Genomic DNA, 16,178 nt, shown 5'->3' with positions numbered 1-16,178 from the left:
ACCATCCTTGCCTTGGAAATTATCCCTGACCTGTTACTTTTTGTTCAAGCCTGTTTTCCCAGTGGTGCTGAGATGGGGAGGATGCTTCGTGCAGCGCGTGGCTGTGCTAGCCACTGGCAACATAATCCAGCAAGAATTTTAAGAGGGTCCAACAGTCTCACCATCATTATCTCAATTATCTGGTCTCAAAAGCAGTGCTATGAGGGACTTCCCTGGCGGTCCAGTGGTTAAGACTTCACCTTCCAATGCAGGAGGTGTGGGTTTGATCCCCATTCGGGGAGCTAAGATCCCACATGCCTTGCAGTCAAAAAACCAAAACATAGAACAGAAGCAATGTTGTAACAAATTCAATAAAGACTTTAAAAATGGTCCACATCAAAAAAAATCTTCAAACAAAAAACAAAAAAAGTCGTGCTATGAAAAGTGCACCATCACTCAAAAATACTTTGCTTTTTCTCAGTTTGGGAACCAGATAGTCATTCCTTTAGTTCGATAACTTCTTCTGCATGCTTCTCCCAAAGCTGGCAACCGAAGGGAGCTTAACCCTTAGAGTAAGAGGAGAGAGTAGCAGTTTTTTTTTCCCCCTCACATAAGCATTTTACATTTCAAAATCTGTGCCTTTAGCAGTCTGTTGCATCTTGGTGGATGATAAATATATTTCTTTTTTTTTTTTTTTTTTTGCGGTATGCGGGCCTCTCACTGTTGTGGCCTCCCCCGTTGCGGAGCACAGGCTCCGGACGCGCAGGCTCCGGACACGCAGGCCCAGCGGCCATGGCTCACGGGCCCAGCCGCTCCGCGGCATATGGGATCCTCCCAGACCGGGGCACGAACCCGTGTCCCCTGCATCGGCAGGCGGACTCTCAACCACTTGCGCCACCAGGGAGGCCCGATAAATATATTTCTTTACATAGTAGCTGAAGACCATGTGAACTTAGGTCTGATTTATTATGACTCAGTCAGACAGTGGCAGAGGTTCTTAAAGGGGATTGCCATTCTTGGTTTGCTTCAGCCCTACCACTTGGTTGAGGGTTGTGCCGCTGTGTAGATCTACTTGAACTGCATTCATGGCAAAGACGTCTCTGATTCCCTTGAGAAATGGCTTCTGCAGATGGGGAAGCCATAGTTCTTTCCTTCAGGGAGGGATAATAATATATACTCTGTATGCCTGCACCTCCCACCCTAGTGGGCTTCTGTGTATTGAGACCAGAGAAGGAGAAAGCCCCCATGCTTGTCACGGTCCACAGCTAATGTGTGGCACGGGCTCTGAGGAGACTGACTTCCTTCTGATGAAGCCTCTCATTCCTTTAAGTGCTTCGGCTCACCTGCCACTTGGTTATTGTTAATACAGACTAATCGGGACCTTGCTCAGCCGTATAGTGAAAGGCTTTGCATCCAATGAGATAATGGTCCCCAAGCTCAAGGGCACTCACTATACGTCCACCAACCTTGTGTTTTGGATTCTCCGACCTGATCAATTTTCCTCAAATTTTTGTCCCAGTGTTAGTCAATGGCCTTGTCTGGCTGGTCTTGGAAATACAGTCACTGTAGCTATAGAGCGTTTCACACCTAACTCCTAAATGCGAAGTTGCCAAGTTGGCTGCTTTTCGTGTGAATTTGGGACATATTTTCTCAGCATGGACATATTGGAGCACATTTCTTGAATCACTGAAGAGGCAGCACATTGTTTAAACAGCACTTCTAAACTGTAGAGTACGTTAGAACGATCTGAGCAACTTTCAAATGCAAATGTGTGGGCCCCACTCTAAGAAAAATTGTGATTCCATCCAAACAGGCTAGATTTTGCATTTTATGTAAGCAGTCCACCACCCTTGCCCGGTGATTCTGATATAAGAAATCTTTAGATCACTTTTGGGGATAGGTGTTAATTCTCAGCCACTGAGTTTGTATCATATGCCTAATAGAGAATCTGGACTGTGAGGCATACTGAGATAGAACATCTATTTCTTGCCTTTACGGATCTTACTACCCTGCAATAGAGGCAAGCATGCAAGAAATGTTTTAAAAATAATTTAGTGAAATTACTATTCTAGGCAAATGTGTGTGTTGGGACGGGGGTGTTGGCCAGGCCCCAGGCTCAGAGTGGGGGAGTCTGGGGTGTCTCCAGTGACAGGAGAGCAGAGCCAGTGTTGGGGGGTGGTAGGGGAGCCCTCCCCGAGCCAAGGGTGAAACAGAAGTGCACTCACCACGTGGAGGTTGAATGGAGCCAGGGCTGGCTTGTCTGCTGGCCTGGGGCCCCTGGGATTGGGATCCAGACGGAAGAAAAAGAGAGGCTGGGGGATCTGTAGGGGCAGGGGTTGAGCTGGATCCTGGCGGTTCTATGGGAAGGTGTTGATGTCCTTCTGTATTTGTTTTTGTTCAAGAATTGACATTTTGAGATACATGTTCCTGAGAGTTTTCTCCCACATGAAGGAACCAACCATACCTTGCTTACCTTACCCTGTGTGCTGCTTTTTGCCCCCAACACCACTAAATCAACCACAGACACAAGTCCCGGGGGTTGACCCTCCCTCTGGTGTGTGTCCAGCTGGACCACGGTGAGACTCACTCCTGCTAATTGCCCCCCACTGAACTCCCGATTACCTTTCTTTTACCACCCTCTTTCCCCAACTGCTTTTGTTGACATTGGTTCCCTGCAGCAATCAACTTCAGCAGCCCGGCTGTGCTGGCTGTTTCTTTGAGCGCAGCCCTCCACAGGTGGCTTTTTGGCCCCAGGCCATGTGGCTGGCCAGCAGAGCTGTTCCAAAGCTTTGCAAACCAGGAGTGCCTGAAGTGCTTTGTGAGTGGTTTCACAACGCCTGAGTTACTGCACGTGACAGCAGCTTGTAAACTGTTAAGCACTGTACAAATATAACCATTGTCCTCATACAGCCTCTGCAGGGACACAAGACTGAGTAGGTCCTCAGCAGTACTTGTACTAACCCACATTCAGCCCTCAGAGCCTGGTAACATTTTTCTTATGATCTAGCTCCTGTTTGGGTCATGCTCCCCCATTCTGAGCTGTGCCCCTTCGTGATAGCCTCATGCCAAAGGCCTTAACACTCAGCCGTTTAAAGAAGCCACTATCATCTTCCTAAGATATGTTAGGATTTTCTTTTTTTTTCTTTTTAGAGTTGCATGATTTTTACGTAAAGGACATCAGTCTGTATAATGTGAGATGAGAGCCTCAGAGGAACCCAGGGGAAACATTGCACCCAAGATGGTACATTTTATAAGAAGTACTAGTATTTGGTGCTGATTCACTAAATAACCACTCGTTTGTACTTTTCCTGACTCGTGTTTCTTCCATTTAATACCTTCTGTCCATCAGGTTCATCAGCTTGTGGATTGCCACATTCCTTTCCTTCTATGTGTGAGTGAGCCCAACCCATGGATTCTGTTGATTATAACTCCCCCTACCCAAGTGGACTCTTGGCCCATGGGATAATGTTCTTTTTTCTTATAGATTCATTTTTAGCTCTTTTAATTGTGAGAATCATCTGCATAGCAGAGAAAATGCTCGAACATTAGGTGCCATGCTATCTATCACAGGATGTCAATTGCCACCTGGGTTTAAGTTTGTCTAATGTATAACTTTACCTCAGCTTTCAAGCATGAGTTCTGTCAGGTTTTTGGACACTGTCCTGCATCACCACCTGCAGCAGCCTTGGCCGTTTTCTGTACCTTCTGTAATGCCTCCTTCGTCCACCCTTCCTTCCTGCGTATGTCTTTGGTCAAATCCACTTTGCGTCTTGGTCCCTGGATTGCAGAGCTGACAATGTCCTTGTGTCTCTGTGATGGCTTTATTTAGATCCTTTTCCTTATCACTGACGTAGCAGGTCTGATTGCTTTGTGGTGTGGCTGTGAAACTCCCCCTGCCACCTGTTTCTGTGGCTGACCTGGTAGGCAGGTGATAGCACTGTCCTTTCCCTGCCATCTGCAGAGAAATCTGAGTCAGGCCACCCAGGAGCAGAGGCAGTTGTCTGAGAAGCTAAAAGATGAGACCCAGCAGAAGGAGCAGTTAAGGAGACTGAAGAGTGAGATGGAGAACGAGCGATGGCACCTTGACAAGACCATCGAGAAACTGCAGAAGGAGGTGAGGGGAGGGAGAGGAGGAGGGAGAGGGCGTGGCACCCAGCCCCCCGTAAGGGCCTCATAGAGCTGAGGAGACCTGCAGTGTGTCTCGGCACACATGTGTCAGGGATTTGCAGCTCCCGGGAAGCAGCTCTGCGGACTTGTTGATAATCCCAGTCACAGGGGAACTGGTTTAGAAAATGCCCTCTGGATCCTGGGCCCAGCTCCTCTCAACAGCTGCCCGAAGAAGCCTGGCATGTCAGTGCAGACTTCACAGATGTTACCTGAATCAGAACCTCTGTCTTCGTGCGTAATCTGTGCACTTGTACCTCTCCTTCTTGTGCAGGAGTATGAAAGGCAGTTTTAAAGCCCAGTAGTTGCTGCTCCGCTGCCCTAAAACACCCAGAAGGGAAAAGGCACAGAGCTGATGGAGCCACCCTGAGTATCTGCATTTTTTTTTGACAACTACTGTGTGCCAGTCATTTACCGGCTGTTTTGTATCTAACTAGAATTCCGTCTCTATGTATTGTTTTAATCTTGACAACAGCCCTGCAAGGTAAAGATTATGGTTTCAGTATTTTTAACGAGTACACTGCAGAGGCCCAGAGAGAGTAGGTAATGCCCCAGCCATGTAGCTGGTAAGTGGCGGAGCAAGGATGTGACCCAGGACCATGGATCTAGCTCCAGAGGATGTGCTTGTTCACACCTCCGTGCTACTTCCAAGTTAGAGGAGACTAATCCTGGGCAGATCACGACCAGGTGCTTTGCAGTCTTTGGGGTGGGGCGCTACGGAAGAAAGCAGACGAGACGTGTTGAGCTGGGACGCAAACCTAGCTCCCCGGCCCCAGATGGAGCATCACAGGGTGGGCTCTCAACCGTGTCACTTCTTCCAGATGGCTGACATTGTTGAGGTGTCCCGCACATCAACGCTGGAGCTCCAGAACCAGCTGGATGAATACAAGGAGAAGAATCGCAGGGAACTTGCAGAAATGCAAAGGCAGTTGAAGGAGAAAACTCTAGAGGCAGAGAAGTCCCGTCTGACTGCCATGAAAATGCAGGATGAGGTAATGCCTGGCCAGAGCAGTTCCTGGTTTACCCGTGTTCAGAATATCCTTCAGGACTGCTCTGAAACTCTTCTAGGAGAGGCTTGGGGTAGATTCTTAAGACAGCGTTTGTGCTTGATTCTCAGGATGGTTACTTTGGGGCAGATGGCATTCTAAGACACAGAGGACCCAGGGCCTCTGAGGTTAAATGGACACAGCTTTAGTTTGACCATTTCCGTGATTAATCCAAGATCTGCGTAAAAAGCTTAGCTGCCATTGGTGGAGCACCAGTAGTGTGCCCAGCTATGTCTAAATGATTTATATGTATCATTGTTTTAATTTAATCTTAGAACAGGGATTATAATAACTAATTTTTTTTTTGCCATTCGTTTAAAATTATATATATAGACTTGCATTGCTGTGGGAGTGGTGGGTAAGAGTTTCAGAACAACACTAATGGAGACAAACAGAAATCTTCAGGAATTTATGAGTACTGAAATTATTAAAACATATTCTTGGCTTTATAGTTAAGAATAATAGAGCAAAGTAACCCAAATGTTAGCTTCCTTCAGTCTGGACTTCTGAAGAACTGTGTATAACCAAGGGAATGTTTTGGATTATTTTAATGGAAAGCTGAAGGCTCTAAAACGCAAGTACAGTGTAAGCTGATTTCTGCTCTGGCTCTTGCCAGCTGGATGACCTTGAGCAAGTTACCCCAATTTTCTGAGCATCTGTTTCTCCCTCTTTAAAAGTATACAAAATAATAATGATTTAATAATTAAATGAGGTAACATGTGAGACTATATGGCAGAGGGTCTATATATCCTGGACACTGATATTAGTTTTCTGTTTTTTTTAAATTCTAAAGCTTGCTTTTTTTTTTCATAAGCAGTGCCAAGAGCACTAAGATTCCACAGGAAAACAAATTTTTCTTTAAAAAACAAACTCTTATTATCTTTGATGATCAAAGGAAGGTCGCCCATGAGTCAGCGCTGAAACTGTGTGAAAGAACAATGGATATTTTTTACAGGCCTCTAGAATACTTCTGAAAGGACCCTGGTAACAGATCCCCTCTGGTTTAGGGTCTTAGGATACAGGACCCCTAGAAAGAAGTGAAATTAGCATATCGACAGCATAGTTCTCTGGCACTGAAGAAGAATCATTTCTACAGCAATTGGGTGGGAGGATTCTGATATTTGCCAGAATGCAAACAAACACCTGGTATGCTGTTTTGATTTCAGAAAATCAGTGTCATGGTGACCCCTGTAAAGTGCTTTCCCTTGGTTTTTTTTTTTTTTTTTTTCTTTTTTTTTGCGGTATGTGGGCCTCTCACTGTTGTGGCCTCTCCCGTTGCGGAGCACAGGCTCCGGATGCGCAGGCCCAGCGGCCATGGCTCACGGGCCCAGCCGCTCCGCGGCATATGGGATCCTCCCAGACCGGGGCACGAACCCGTATCCCCTGCATCGGCAGGCGGACTCTTAACCACTTGCGCCACCAGGGAGGCCCCTTTCCCTTGGTTTTTGTATAATTATTACTCTGCTAGAATCTTCGGGTAGGAAGGAACCTTAGCAACCCTCTAGTTAGATAAGGAAACAGATCCAGAGAGATTAGTTAAGGCCAGATAGAGACCAGTGTTGTTTGTAAAATGGCAGTAATTCCAAAAAGGATTCCTTATGATGAAAACAGAGACGGCACTTCCTAGATTTTCTCAGTGGTCTAGCCCTGTGAGACACTATTTCCATGTGCATGGCAGAAACAGACACCTCATCAGTCTAGAAGGAAACTGCAGTCAGACACCACCCTAAGTCAGGATGGTGAAGTCATGGAGTCGTTTAAAACAAAAATGAATTAATACGCCAAGGTCACTTGGGATCCTTGAGAAACTCAAGCTCAACTCTGTTCACCACCCTCCACCACATTTTGGTTGAGCTGAGTTAAAGCTCTCAGTAAATAAAAAAGCTGCAAGGGTCCATCCACCCTAAGTGCTGTAGTACTGCCTCCTTTGCTTTGAAAGAAATAGGCATTTTACCTCTTTTGACTTTGGCATAGAGCTAGAAAAGTTCTGATGAAGGTCATCGTTAGAGAATTAAGACTTAGAGTTCACTGTTCAGTTTATTTTCTAAATCCCACTTAGCAAAGAGCAGCTTCAACTACTTAAAGGTAGCACTAGTAGGTTCAGAAGTTATTTACTTACTCATGATTCCAGACACTGTACTATTCTCTTGTGCATATCATTATTGAATACTCTTGGTATGTAGAGCCCTTGCTAGATGGGCATCGGAAGGTAGGAATGTGCTGGGCATTGGGGAAGGAAGGGTGAGCTGTACCATTACCTGTCAGTCTTTCTGACTCTAAAACCCATGTTCTTTTGGGGGTATTATCTCATTTGAGTCTCACGACAGCTTTTTAAGGTAGGTTTTATATTTATCCCAATATTGCAAATCAGGAAAACAGAGAATTTTTTTTAAAGACTTTTTTTTTTTTGGAGAGATTTTTTTTCATGCTCTGGAGTACCTCTGTATCCAAAGAATGTCTCGTCATCCTTTTTCCATGGGATGATTTTCACTTTGTGCTTTCACTCAGTCACCACCGAAACCAGACTAGGGTCTTTATCTGGAGATGTCTTCTTTAAGACTGCTGTTTTCCTAGAAATTTCAGGTGTTCCTATCAGCCTCCAGGAGAGAAACACAGTTCCTAGTCTTCCCTCTGGGCTTCCTAAAGTAGCCTAACCTGTTGGGTCCCCAAAAAGAGTATCTTTGAGACTTTCCCAACTTTTCCATGAAGATCACCCGCAAAGTCTGGTACTCTTTAATGAAGTTTGCCACTTGCTATCATATACTCCCTGAAGGAAATTAACCCTTGATGTATTCAATTCCTATGACTGTACTTTCACCTGCTACCCTATACCACCTCCAGGGGGGAAGGAAGTTGAGAACAAAACAGACAGCCTCAGGCTTCACCCGATCAGTCCACAGAGATGTTTAAGGAGTACCTTCTGTTTGCTGAGTTGCCTAGTTCCCTTGGGGAGATTCCAGAGGAGCGGAAAACACAGACAACCCCTTGCGAATCAAGCTGTCGGTTGCACTTTCTTCAAAGCTATTAGTTCAGTGCCACCTTGTGGAGGAACAAAACACTGTAAATTATGACAACTGATAACATTCTTCTAGAGAGTAGTGGTTTTCACTTAATTTACATGTTTATATTAATAGATTTTGTGCCTGCAGGTTGCTTTGGGGTCATGATTTTAGCTTTTATTTTCCCCCAGCTTTAAACCTCTGTTGAGAGGAGCCTGATACGTGTGGGTGATAGATTACACTCTGGGAGGCGCTTACTTAGTTCAAGGGCTTTCGGGTATCTTCGGCCATGACCTACAGTAAGAAAGGCATCTTGCCTCGTAACCCAGTAATACATGCATCCATACAAGTATATGAATATCTAGTAGAAAAGTTTCACAAAACAATATTTGCTTGTACTACTCTGATACTTTTTTCTGTTATATTTAACGCTGGCCAATATCTACTGAATTGAATTTATAACCCAATGGGTTGCTCTCTGTAGCTGGAAAAGCGGCTTCTTTTTACAGAAGAGGAAACTGAGGCCCAGAAGAAGGTGGCAGTTGCTCACGGGCTTCTGAACCCCAGTGGAGTGTGGGGACTGCCCAGTCCTCTTCGGGGTCAGCCTGCACATTGACGAGATCTCTGTGCTCCTGACGTGCCCAGATAAGCACCCCAGCCCCTCCTCATTCCAGACACGTCTGTTGGAGGAAGAGTTACGGGACTACCAGAGAGCTCAGGAGGAAGCGCTCACGAAAAGGCAGCTTCTGGAGCAGACGCTCAAGGACCTGGAGTACGAGCTGGAAGCCAAGAGTCACCTCAAGGATGACCGAAGCCGACTCATCAAGCAGTTGGAGGTTTGTGGGCGGCGCTGGTGTGGGACTCGAGGGAAGCAGACTTTCCGTGCACGCCTCAGCCTTTGGGAAGTCTTTGGCTTTTTTTCTCTTGAACAGCAAGACAGTAAAGTCATTTCTTGATTTGAGGAAGAAGCTAGTAGTTTGTAGACTCATAAGACATCAGAGCTGGAAGGAATGAGGGAAATAATTTAGTGTAGTGTCGTCATTGTCTTGAAGAGGAAGCAAAACAAGAGTCCAAAGGAAGTCAGGTGATTTTGCATAAGGGGACATAGATAGTTCTTTATCTGCTTGTTGCTTTGGGTGGTGTTTCCAACTACTAAGGAGACAAGACTGCTGTGAATCTAGAGAAGCCTTGCATCCAAACCATCCAACTCCTAGGGACACCAAGCACTCATTTCTTGCACCACATGCTCCGCTTTTGTTGCCTGATTCTGGCCCGTTTTCCCTCACAGATGATCCAGCTATGCCAAAGCTGGCAGTAAACCGGCTCGGGTCACTTTTGGACACACCATGTATACATAGTCCAAGACAGTCTATCAGAAAGTTCTCAGTGGAGTCACCAGCTGGGGTGAGCTGTTCACAAGATGAAAATACAACACGTTAGAAAAATGTGAATCAAGTAATAGAAGCCAAATATGAACAGCCTATCAAGAATGACAGGAAGAACCTTAACATCAGTCCAGACCTATGGGAGAAGTTAACATTGTCAAGGTTTTGATAAAAATCAGACAGTGCTCAAGGCCAGGGAGAGAGAGCTGGAATTTAAAATCAGTGGAATTCCTGATTCAACTTCACAAGTCAATAGAAATAACGTTTAAAACCTCCAGGGGACTTAGTAGCAGTTTATATCCAGGGAGTGATGTTTCAACCATTAAAGATTTTATTAGATGGGCCCTTTTAGAGGCTTAGAATTACCTGGTTAGGGTGTTGTGCCCCTCCCCGTCAAGATTGCTGTGTATTTTGCTGATGTCCTGGTTCTAATCTCATTAGGGGAGGTCATTTTAAGGCAAGCTAAGGTCAACCCAGGTAACTAGGAAGTGATTATTCTAGGACCCAAACAATCTGGTTAAACACAAGCTAAAACCTCGTCAGGCAGTGACGTGAGAACCTTTGGCGTGATGACCCTTGGCCTGACCCCCTGAAGTCTCCTGCTGGGTTCTGTACAGTACAGATTATAGGCAAGAAGAGAGCCCTGCGAAGAGGTGCTTTTAGGCAAACATTGGGTTGCCAGGTCATCTCCTTCTAGAATATTCTGACTAAAAAGAACATTTCCTTTTACTAACTCAAGGTGTAGAAGCCATGGCATAGCTAAGCTTCATTTGCCCCTGTGCAATATTTGACCTATTTCTCCATTAATTATGAAATGAACAGCTCTCAAGACCCCACCCCTGTGAGGCACACCCAAGGGTGCTTCCTCCCTAAGAGGTGGCTGGCAAGACTGTCTTGCTGGGACTAATATCTTACTTGTTCCTTTACTAGCACTTAAGAGATGAATTCTCAGACTCAAGAGCTCTCTCAATAAAGGCGATTGTCTGTAAACTCAGAAACTCAGGTGACTGTCCTATGTAAATGTGGTACTTGTGGATCTTTGGTGATTCTGAGTGACACTGGCCTTGGAGGGGTCAGGAACCACCGAACAAATAAGGAAGTTTGGTGCAGGATCCAGCTGTTCTGAGTTGGTCTTTGGGACTTTGGACTCCTGGGAGAGAGAGCTTTCTGGGTTCTCTGTAGATTTCGCTCACAACAGGGAAGGCATTCACAGACATTTAGTCATTCATGAGTTCTGTTTTATTTTTGGTGCATACGGAGGCTTGTCAGCCAACTTTGACAATTGCAGAGACAATATTTATGTACAGATGCTGCAGGCTCACACAGAAACTCGTAATGCTGCTTGCTTTTTGTGTGTCTGGCTCGTGGCTCTGACTTAATCCAGACGTGACACGTTGGCCGGTGGCAGGAGAAACACATGTACAAACCCCGCAAGCCCCCAGTTCTAGGTGGGGTGGTTTGTGTTCAAAGCCTCTTTTTTTTTTTGGTACACAAAGCTACTTTGAAGTACTTTTCTCTTGACACTCAGTGATGTTAAATTGGGAAGGCTAAGGAAGATAGAAATTCCTATTCTTCTGTGAATATTCGGTTTAGCAGAATAGGCTGGCACTGCCTTCATGTTACTCTGATGGGGATTTGGGAGTGCATGGTGCTAAGTATATGAGGTTCCCTAGAAGAAAAAGTCAGATGCAAAAGGCTGTTCTAGACTCCATTCCTGAGGGTCTTGGAAACCCTGAGCAGGAGAGAGGAAGAACATTGTCCTGAGTTTAGAGTATTTAGGGGAGTGTGCCTTGGACAATATCTTGGTTTCCACATTGTTTTTTAACAGATACCTGTTAAGCTTAGGTAGATATTTGTAAAATTACTGATTCATAAGGAAAAAGAAAAGGCTTGAAGGAAACATGCTAAAATATCCTCAGTGCTTGTTAGGGTTTGGGGTAATATTTTTTTCTCCTTTTATGTACTTTCTAGATGCACAATTATATTTTACATTATGAAAGCAATAAAACACAGTTTTAAAAAGATGTACTTTGGACAGTATGAGAAAAAGACACATCTTTCCTCCAGGCTCTAATTCATGGTGTTCAGCTCTGATTTGCCCTTGGGGTTGTCCTTTCGCAGGGCAGTCCTTGGTCAGTGCAAGTTAAATAGGCTGTGTTTGTGACTTCTTTCTTAGGACAAGGTGTCTCAACTGGAGATGGAGCTGGAAGAAGAAAGAAACAACTCGGATTCGCTGTCTGAGAGGATCACTCGGGGCAGGGAACAGGTACTGTTCTGTAGTTGAGTGGTGAGTGGATCATCCTGCATGAAAAAGGAAATGTGAGAGGTTAAACCTGAGGATTCAGCTGGAGGAGGGAGAGAAAGTCCCTGGCTGATGGAAAGGATGGAAGGTGGGGTCAGTCACTAAGAGGGAGGTGTAATATATAACATGGAGCATACAGAGTGGAAGTTTCCAGAGTGGTTATGTATAACAATGTATTAGTCACAATAGGCAAAGTGCTTTTAGAGCTGAGGCTCTAAGAATCATTAGTTTAACAAGCAATCATGAAATTTGGTAGCTACCACTGTATTAGTGCCACGGGAAGTAAATGATATGCATTCTTCTCCTTTAAGAACTTTGCCAGCAGGGCTTCCCTGGTGGCGCAGTGGTTGAGAGTCCGCCTGCCAATGCAGGGGACACGGGTTCGTGCCCCGGTCTGGGAAGATCCCACATGGGGCGGAGCGGCTGGCCCTGTGAGCCGTGGCCGCTGAGCCTGCGCATCCGGAGCCTGTGCTCCGCAATGGGAGAGGCCACAGCAGTGAGAGGCCCGCGTACCGCAAAAAAAAGAAAAAGCAGTGGGTACTAAATTGCCAAGTGAAAGGGTCAGGCAGCTAAGGAGGGAAAGACCATGATAGTGAGGGTGACAGTGGGAGTTCTTAGGGAAAGGCTGGCCCGGAGCTGGCTTTGCAGAAAGGGTAAGATTTAGACAAAGTAAGGAATGGGAAAGGAATCCTAGATATGGTGGAGGGTGTGAACAAGGATTGGGAAGTAGGGTCTATTTAGCATTTTCTGGAGCTGTGCTTGGTTAGGTTTCTGGTTTCAGTGAGGGAATAACAGGAGAGGCAGGTTGAGGGATTTTGAAAAGACTGTACTCTGAAGGCAATGGGGAGCCCTGGAAGGTCGTTGAGCAGAACAGTGAAGCATACACAGTGTTCTCGAAGGGGATGGGAGTAAGGGCAGGAGAAAGGGGGCCTGAATGAAGCCTCAGCTGGGCTGTTTCCAGGGACAGAGAACAGGAGAGGCGGTTGTGAGATCAAACATTCTATCCTTTTCATGTGTTTGTTTCCACTTTCTCGTGCTTAACATCTGATGCTCAGTAAATGCTGGCAACATTCTTTGTAAGTTCCCAGCCCTTCTAAGGCCTTCCTTTTAGATACAAGCTCAGGATATTCTTTCTTTTTTTTTTAATTAATTTTTATTGGAGAAGAGTTGCTTTACGGTGTTGTGTTAGTTTCTGCTGTACAGCAAAGTGAACCAGCTATATGTATACATATATCCCCTCTTTCTTGGATTTCCTTCCCATTTAGGTCACCACAGAGCCCTGAGTAGAGTTCCCTGTGCTGTACAGTAGGTTCTCATTAGTTATCTATTTTATACATAGTAGTGTGTATATGTCAATCCCAGTCTCCCAATTCATCGCACCCCCCAGGATATTCTTAAAGTGAAGGAAACTTGACTAAAATAGTGGGTGCTTTACTGGCTTTTGGTCTGTTTAAATCCAGAGAAATCCTTTTTCCTCTCCTTCCTCTAAAACCATGTTTCCCTTTACGATATTTGCCGTCCTTACTGAGGGTTCTCCAGGTGCTGGGTGCTGTGCCCGTGCCTTGCATGCTTTCTTTTGTTGTTTTCAGGGCTCACGAGGCTAAGTAGCTGCTTAGGGTCTCGAGGCTTGAAAGAAGCGTGGAGCAAAAGCCCACCACCTCCCACCTGTTCCTATCATCCCAGCATCGGACAGTGAGGGTGGTAAAAACACCCCAAATGTTTGGGTCTCTGTGCCCAAGTTTAAAAATAATGCCACAGTGTCTCTTAATATGAGTGAGGGTTTATTTCCACCTGATCCTCTCCTGACCCTCCTCCTGAGTCCAGGATTCAGATGGCCCAGCTTGGTGTTCTAAATGTGTCCCACAGGCTGATGTTCTAGCTCCTTGGGCACTGCCGTGTGACTGCTGGTGGCTGAGTGCCTACAGTTAACAGTAGATCTGGGCCGAGATGGAGAGGTGTTCTCTTGGCCACGGAGGCCAGGATAACCCAGCCCAGTGGAAAGACCATTTGTTCAACCCAGGCAGCCAGCAGGCAAGAGGAGAGCTGCCCTGTTGCCTTGGCAACTGCAGGGTAAATCCCAGTGGATAAAGTTGGAGGCTTCTGTAGTCATTTTCAGGAACTGCCCCCGAGTGGCTGGCTCACACCTGCTCCTCAGTCTGCACCAGGGGGATGCAACCACCAGAATATGAGCCTGGGAAATAAGGCTGCTTTGCAGTCAGCACGTGAAAGATCAGAATGGGATTCCTTTCTTTCTTTTTTTTTTTCTTCTTTAATTAAAATGATCCTGGTCTCAGAACTGCCTCCTATTGTAAAGACTACTCAAAAACCCAATGTGTACAGTTGGTTAATAATAATTTTCCTTTCTTATGACTGAGTATCATTTTTAGTACTAGCCAAGAGTGTGTGCTCACCAACCCCTTTACAGCCCAATGGTAAACACAGGTGATGGGGTTAAATATTATTATTAGTGATCATAAACATCTCTGGCTTTTCATTAACCCAGAAGGCAGCTGCTTCTAATCCTGAGAGCTGGCTCAGGTCACGGGTGCCTCTGACATAAACCCACTGGAATCTGATACTGTTATTTCCAATCAACGTGCTCAGGGTTTAGCATTCTTTCAATCCAGCTGTGATAACTGTTGCCTTCAGCTCCCCTTCTGTTTTTAATTCGCCTGGAAGGTTTTTGTTTGGTCTACTTAATATAGATGAAGGGTAAACAGTAACGTAAAGCGCTAAGCTTACATAAAGAAATGTTTTCTCAGCCTCAGATTTACTTCCCTGGTCCAAAGGAGGAAGCTGGCTAAGCCAGAGGCCATTTCTCTCTCTCTCTCTCTCTCTCTCTCTCTTTTTTTTTTTTTGTTCCCAGTGTGGGCTCAGGGTGAGAAGAGTCTTATTTGGAATATTCACAAGTCATGGGGCCATTCCTGGGGATCACAGTATTGAGGGAGTCGACTGAAACACTTGTGGGTTTTGGTGAAGCCCATCCTTGGGGGTATTGTCCATAGCACCACGTGGTATTCCTTGTGTATGGCTCCACATGGTTTTTTTTTTTTAATTTGTTTATTTCACACTTAATTTATTTTTTAAGTTTTTATTTTATATTGGAGTATAGTTGATTAACAATTTTGTGTTAGTTTCAGGTGTACAGCTGGTGTATTTATTTTAGAATTCAGGGTCTGGCTCTCCTTTTTGAAGAACTGAAGGAAGCCTATCATGTTTGCCAAAAGATTGAAGGAAAATTGACTGTCCGGTGACAATAACTGTTAAGTTTTATGGTCTCACATTTGTTCCTTCCTGTTCTTCACTCTGATTTATTTTACACTTCCCTTTTAATAGCCATCTTTTGAGGGGATGTGGTAGGGTATAAATAATTACTGTTTTGCTTTGTTTTTCCTTTGGAGACTCACATTTGCCTGGGGCGCTCCTGGGAGGTCTTGAACCTGCAGAGACCTCCTGGATGCTGTTTCCTGAGTGCCCCTCTGTACTGCGGGGCTCATTTCCTGGCAGGATCCAGAATTTCCAGTCAGTAGCCCTGAGGGAGCAAGACCTTGGTCGATGGCCACTTCTTTAAGTTTGTCCTGAACCCCAGCCTGGGCCCAGCGCCCTGGACCCCTTGGCAATCTTTAAATCCCTCCCCAGCGCTTCTCTGCCTCATGCCACTGGAGGTGCTTCTTCCTTTTAGGCTCCGAAGACCCCCCAGAACTCCTCCTACTTCTAGGTTTTGCCCTTCACTGAGGGACCTGGGAGGATTAAAGAGGCTCAGACGTGGACACTCGTAGTCACTCTGCACCTGTCACCAGGGGCTCTTGGTTCTTTCTGTTTCCCTCCTCCTTCCTCAGGCCTGGAGCACAGCTGTGGAAGTCACTGCCTGCCTCCTCACGCAGTTGCTGTACAGCTGCCACGAGCCCCTGGCCTCTGCCCCCATGGCCTTTCATTGCCTTCTGGTGGATTTTGGCCTCACCACCCCCCCCCCACCCCAGCAACTAAACTTCTCTCTTTCTCTCTTCCTCTCTGTCGACAAGCCTCCAGGTCTTCCTTATCCCTTAACTTTTGGGGAAATCACCTCCCTTCCCTTCTTCTCTTTCCCTTCCTGCTGCCTTCTGGGCCCCGAGCCCTGGCTTACTGTCCCTCTCCTGGGCTCTCTCCCACTCCCGTGCTGCCTGCAGCGTGGGCCTGCATCCCTCCCTCCCTCCCTCCCTGGACAGTCTCCTGTCACACTCCCGTCCCGCTGCAGTCCATCACCTGTAACTGTTTCCTCCTCGGTGATTCTCCCCCTTGGTCTGCTAACAGCTGTGGGCATCTG

At 45.9% G+C, this 16,178-nt stretch overlaps 1 protein-coding gene across 1 annotated transcript in view; it reads left to right on the top strand.

Moving 5' to 3' along the window:
- Nucleotides 1-16,178, top strand: part of CGNL1 (cingulin like 1) — a 164,579-nt gene that overhangs the window by 137,395 nt on the left and 11,006 nt on the right. Inside the window, exons 11-14 of the mRNA XM_060095287.1 lie at nucleotides 3,941-4,093; nucleotides 4,965-5,135; nucleotides 8,863-9,024; nucleotides 11,750-11,839. Coding sequence (XP_059951270.1) covers nucleotides 3,941-4,093; nucleotides 4,965-5,135; nucleotides 8,863-9,024; nucleotides 11,750-11,839 — 576 coding nt within the window. The remainder of the gene's footprint in view (nucleotides 1-3,940; nucleotides 4,094-4,964; nucleotides 5,136-8,862; nucleotides 9,025-11,749; nucleotides 11,840-16,178) is intronic.

This window comes from Mesoplodon densirostris, chromosome 4, assembly GCF_025265405.1.
Source record: "Mesoplodon densirostris isolate mMesDen1 chromosome 4, mMesDen1 primary haplotype, whole genome shotgun sequence".
Classification (NCBI taxonomy): Eukaryota; Metazoa; Chordata; class Mammalia; order Artiodactyla; family Ziphiidae; genus Mesoplodon; species Mesoplodon densirostris.
The sequence above is the reverse complement of the archived record's forward strand: the minus strand, read 5'-3'. Positions and strand labels throughout refer to the sequence as shown.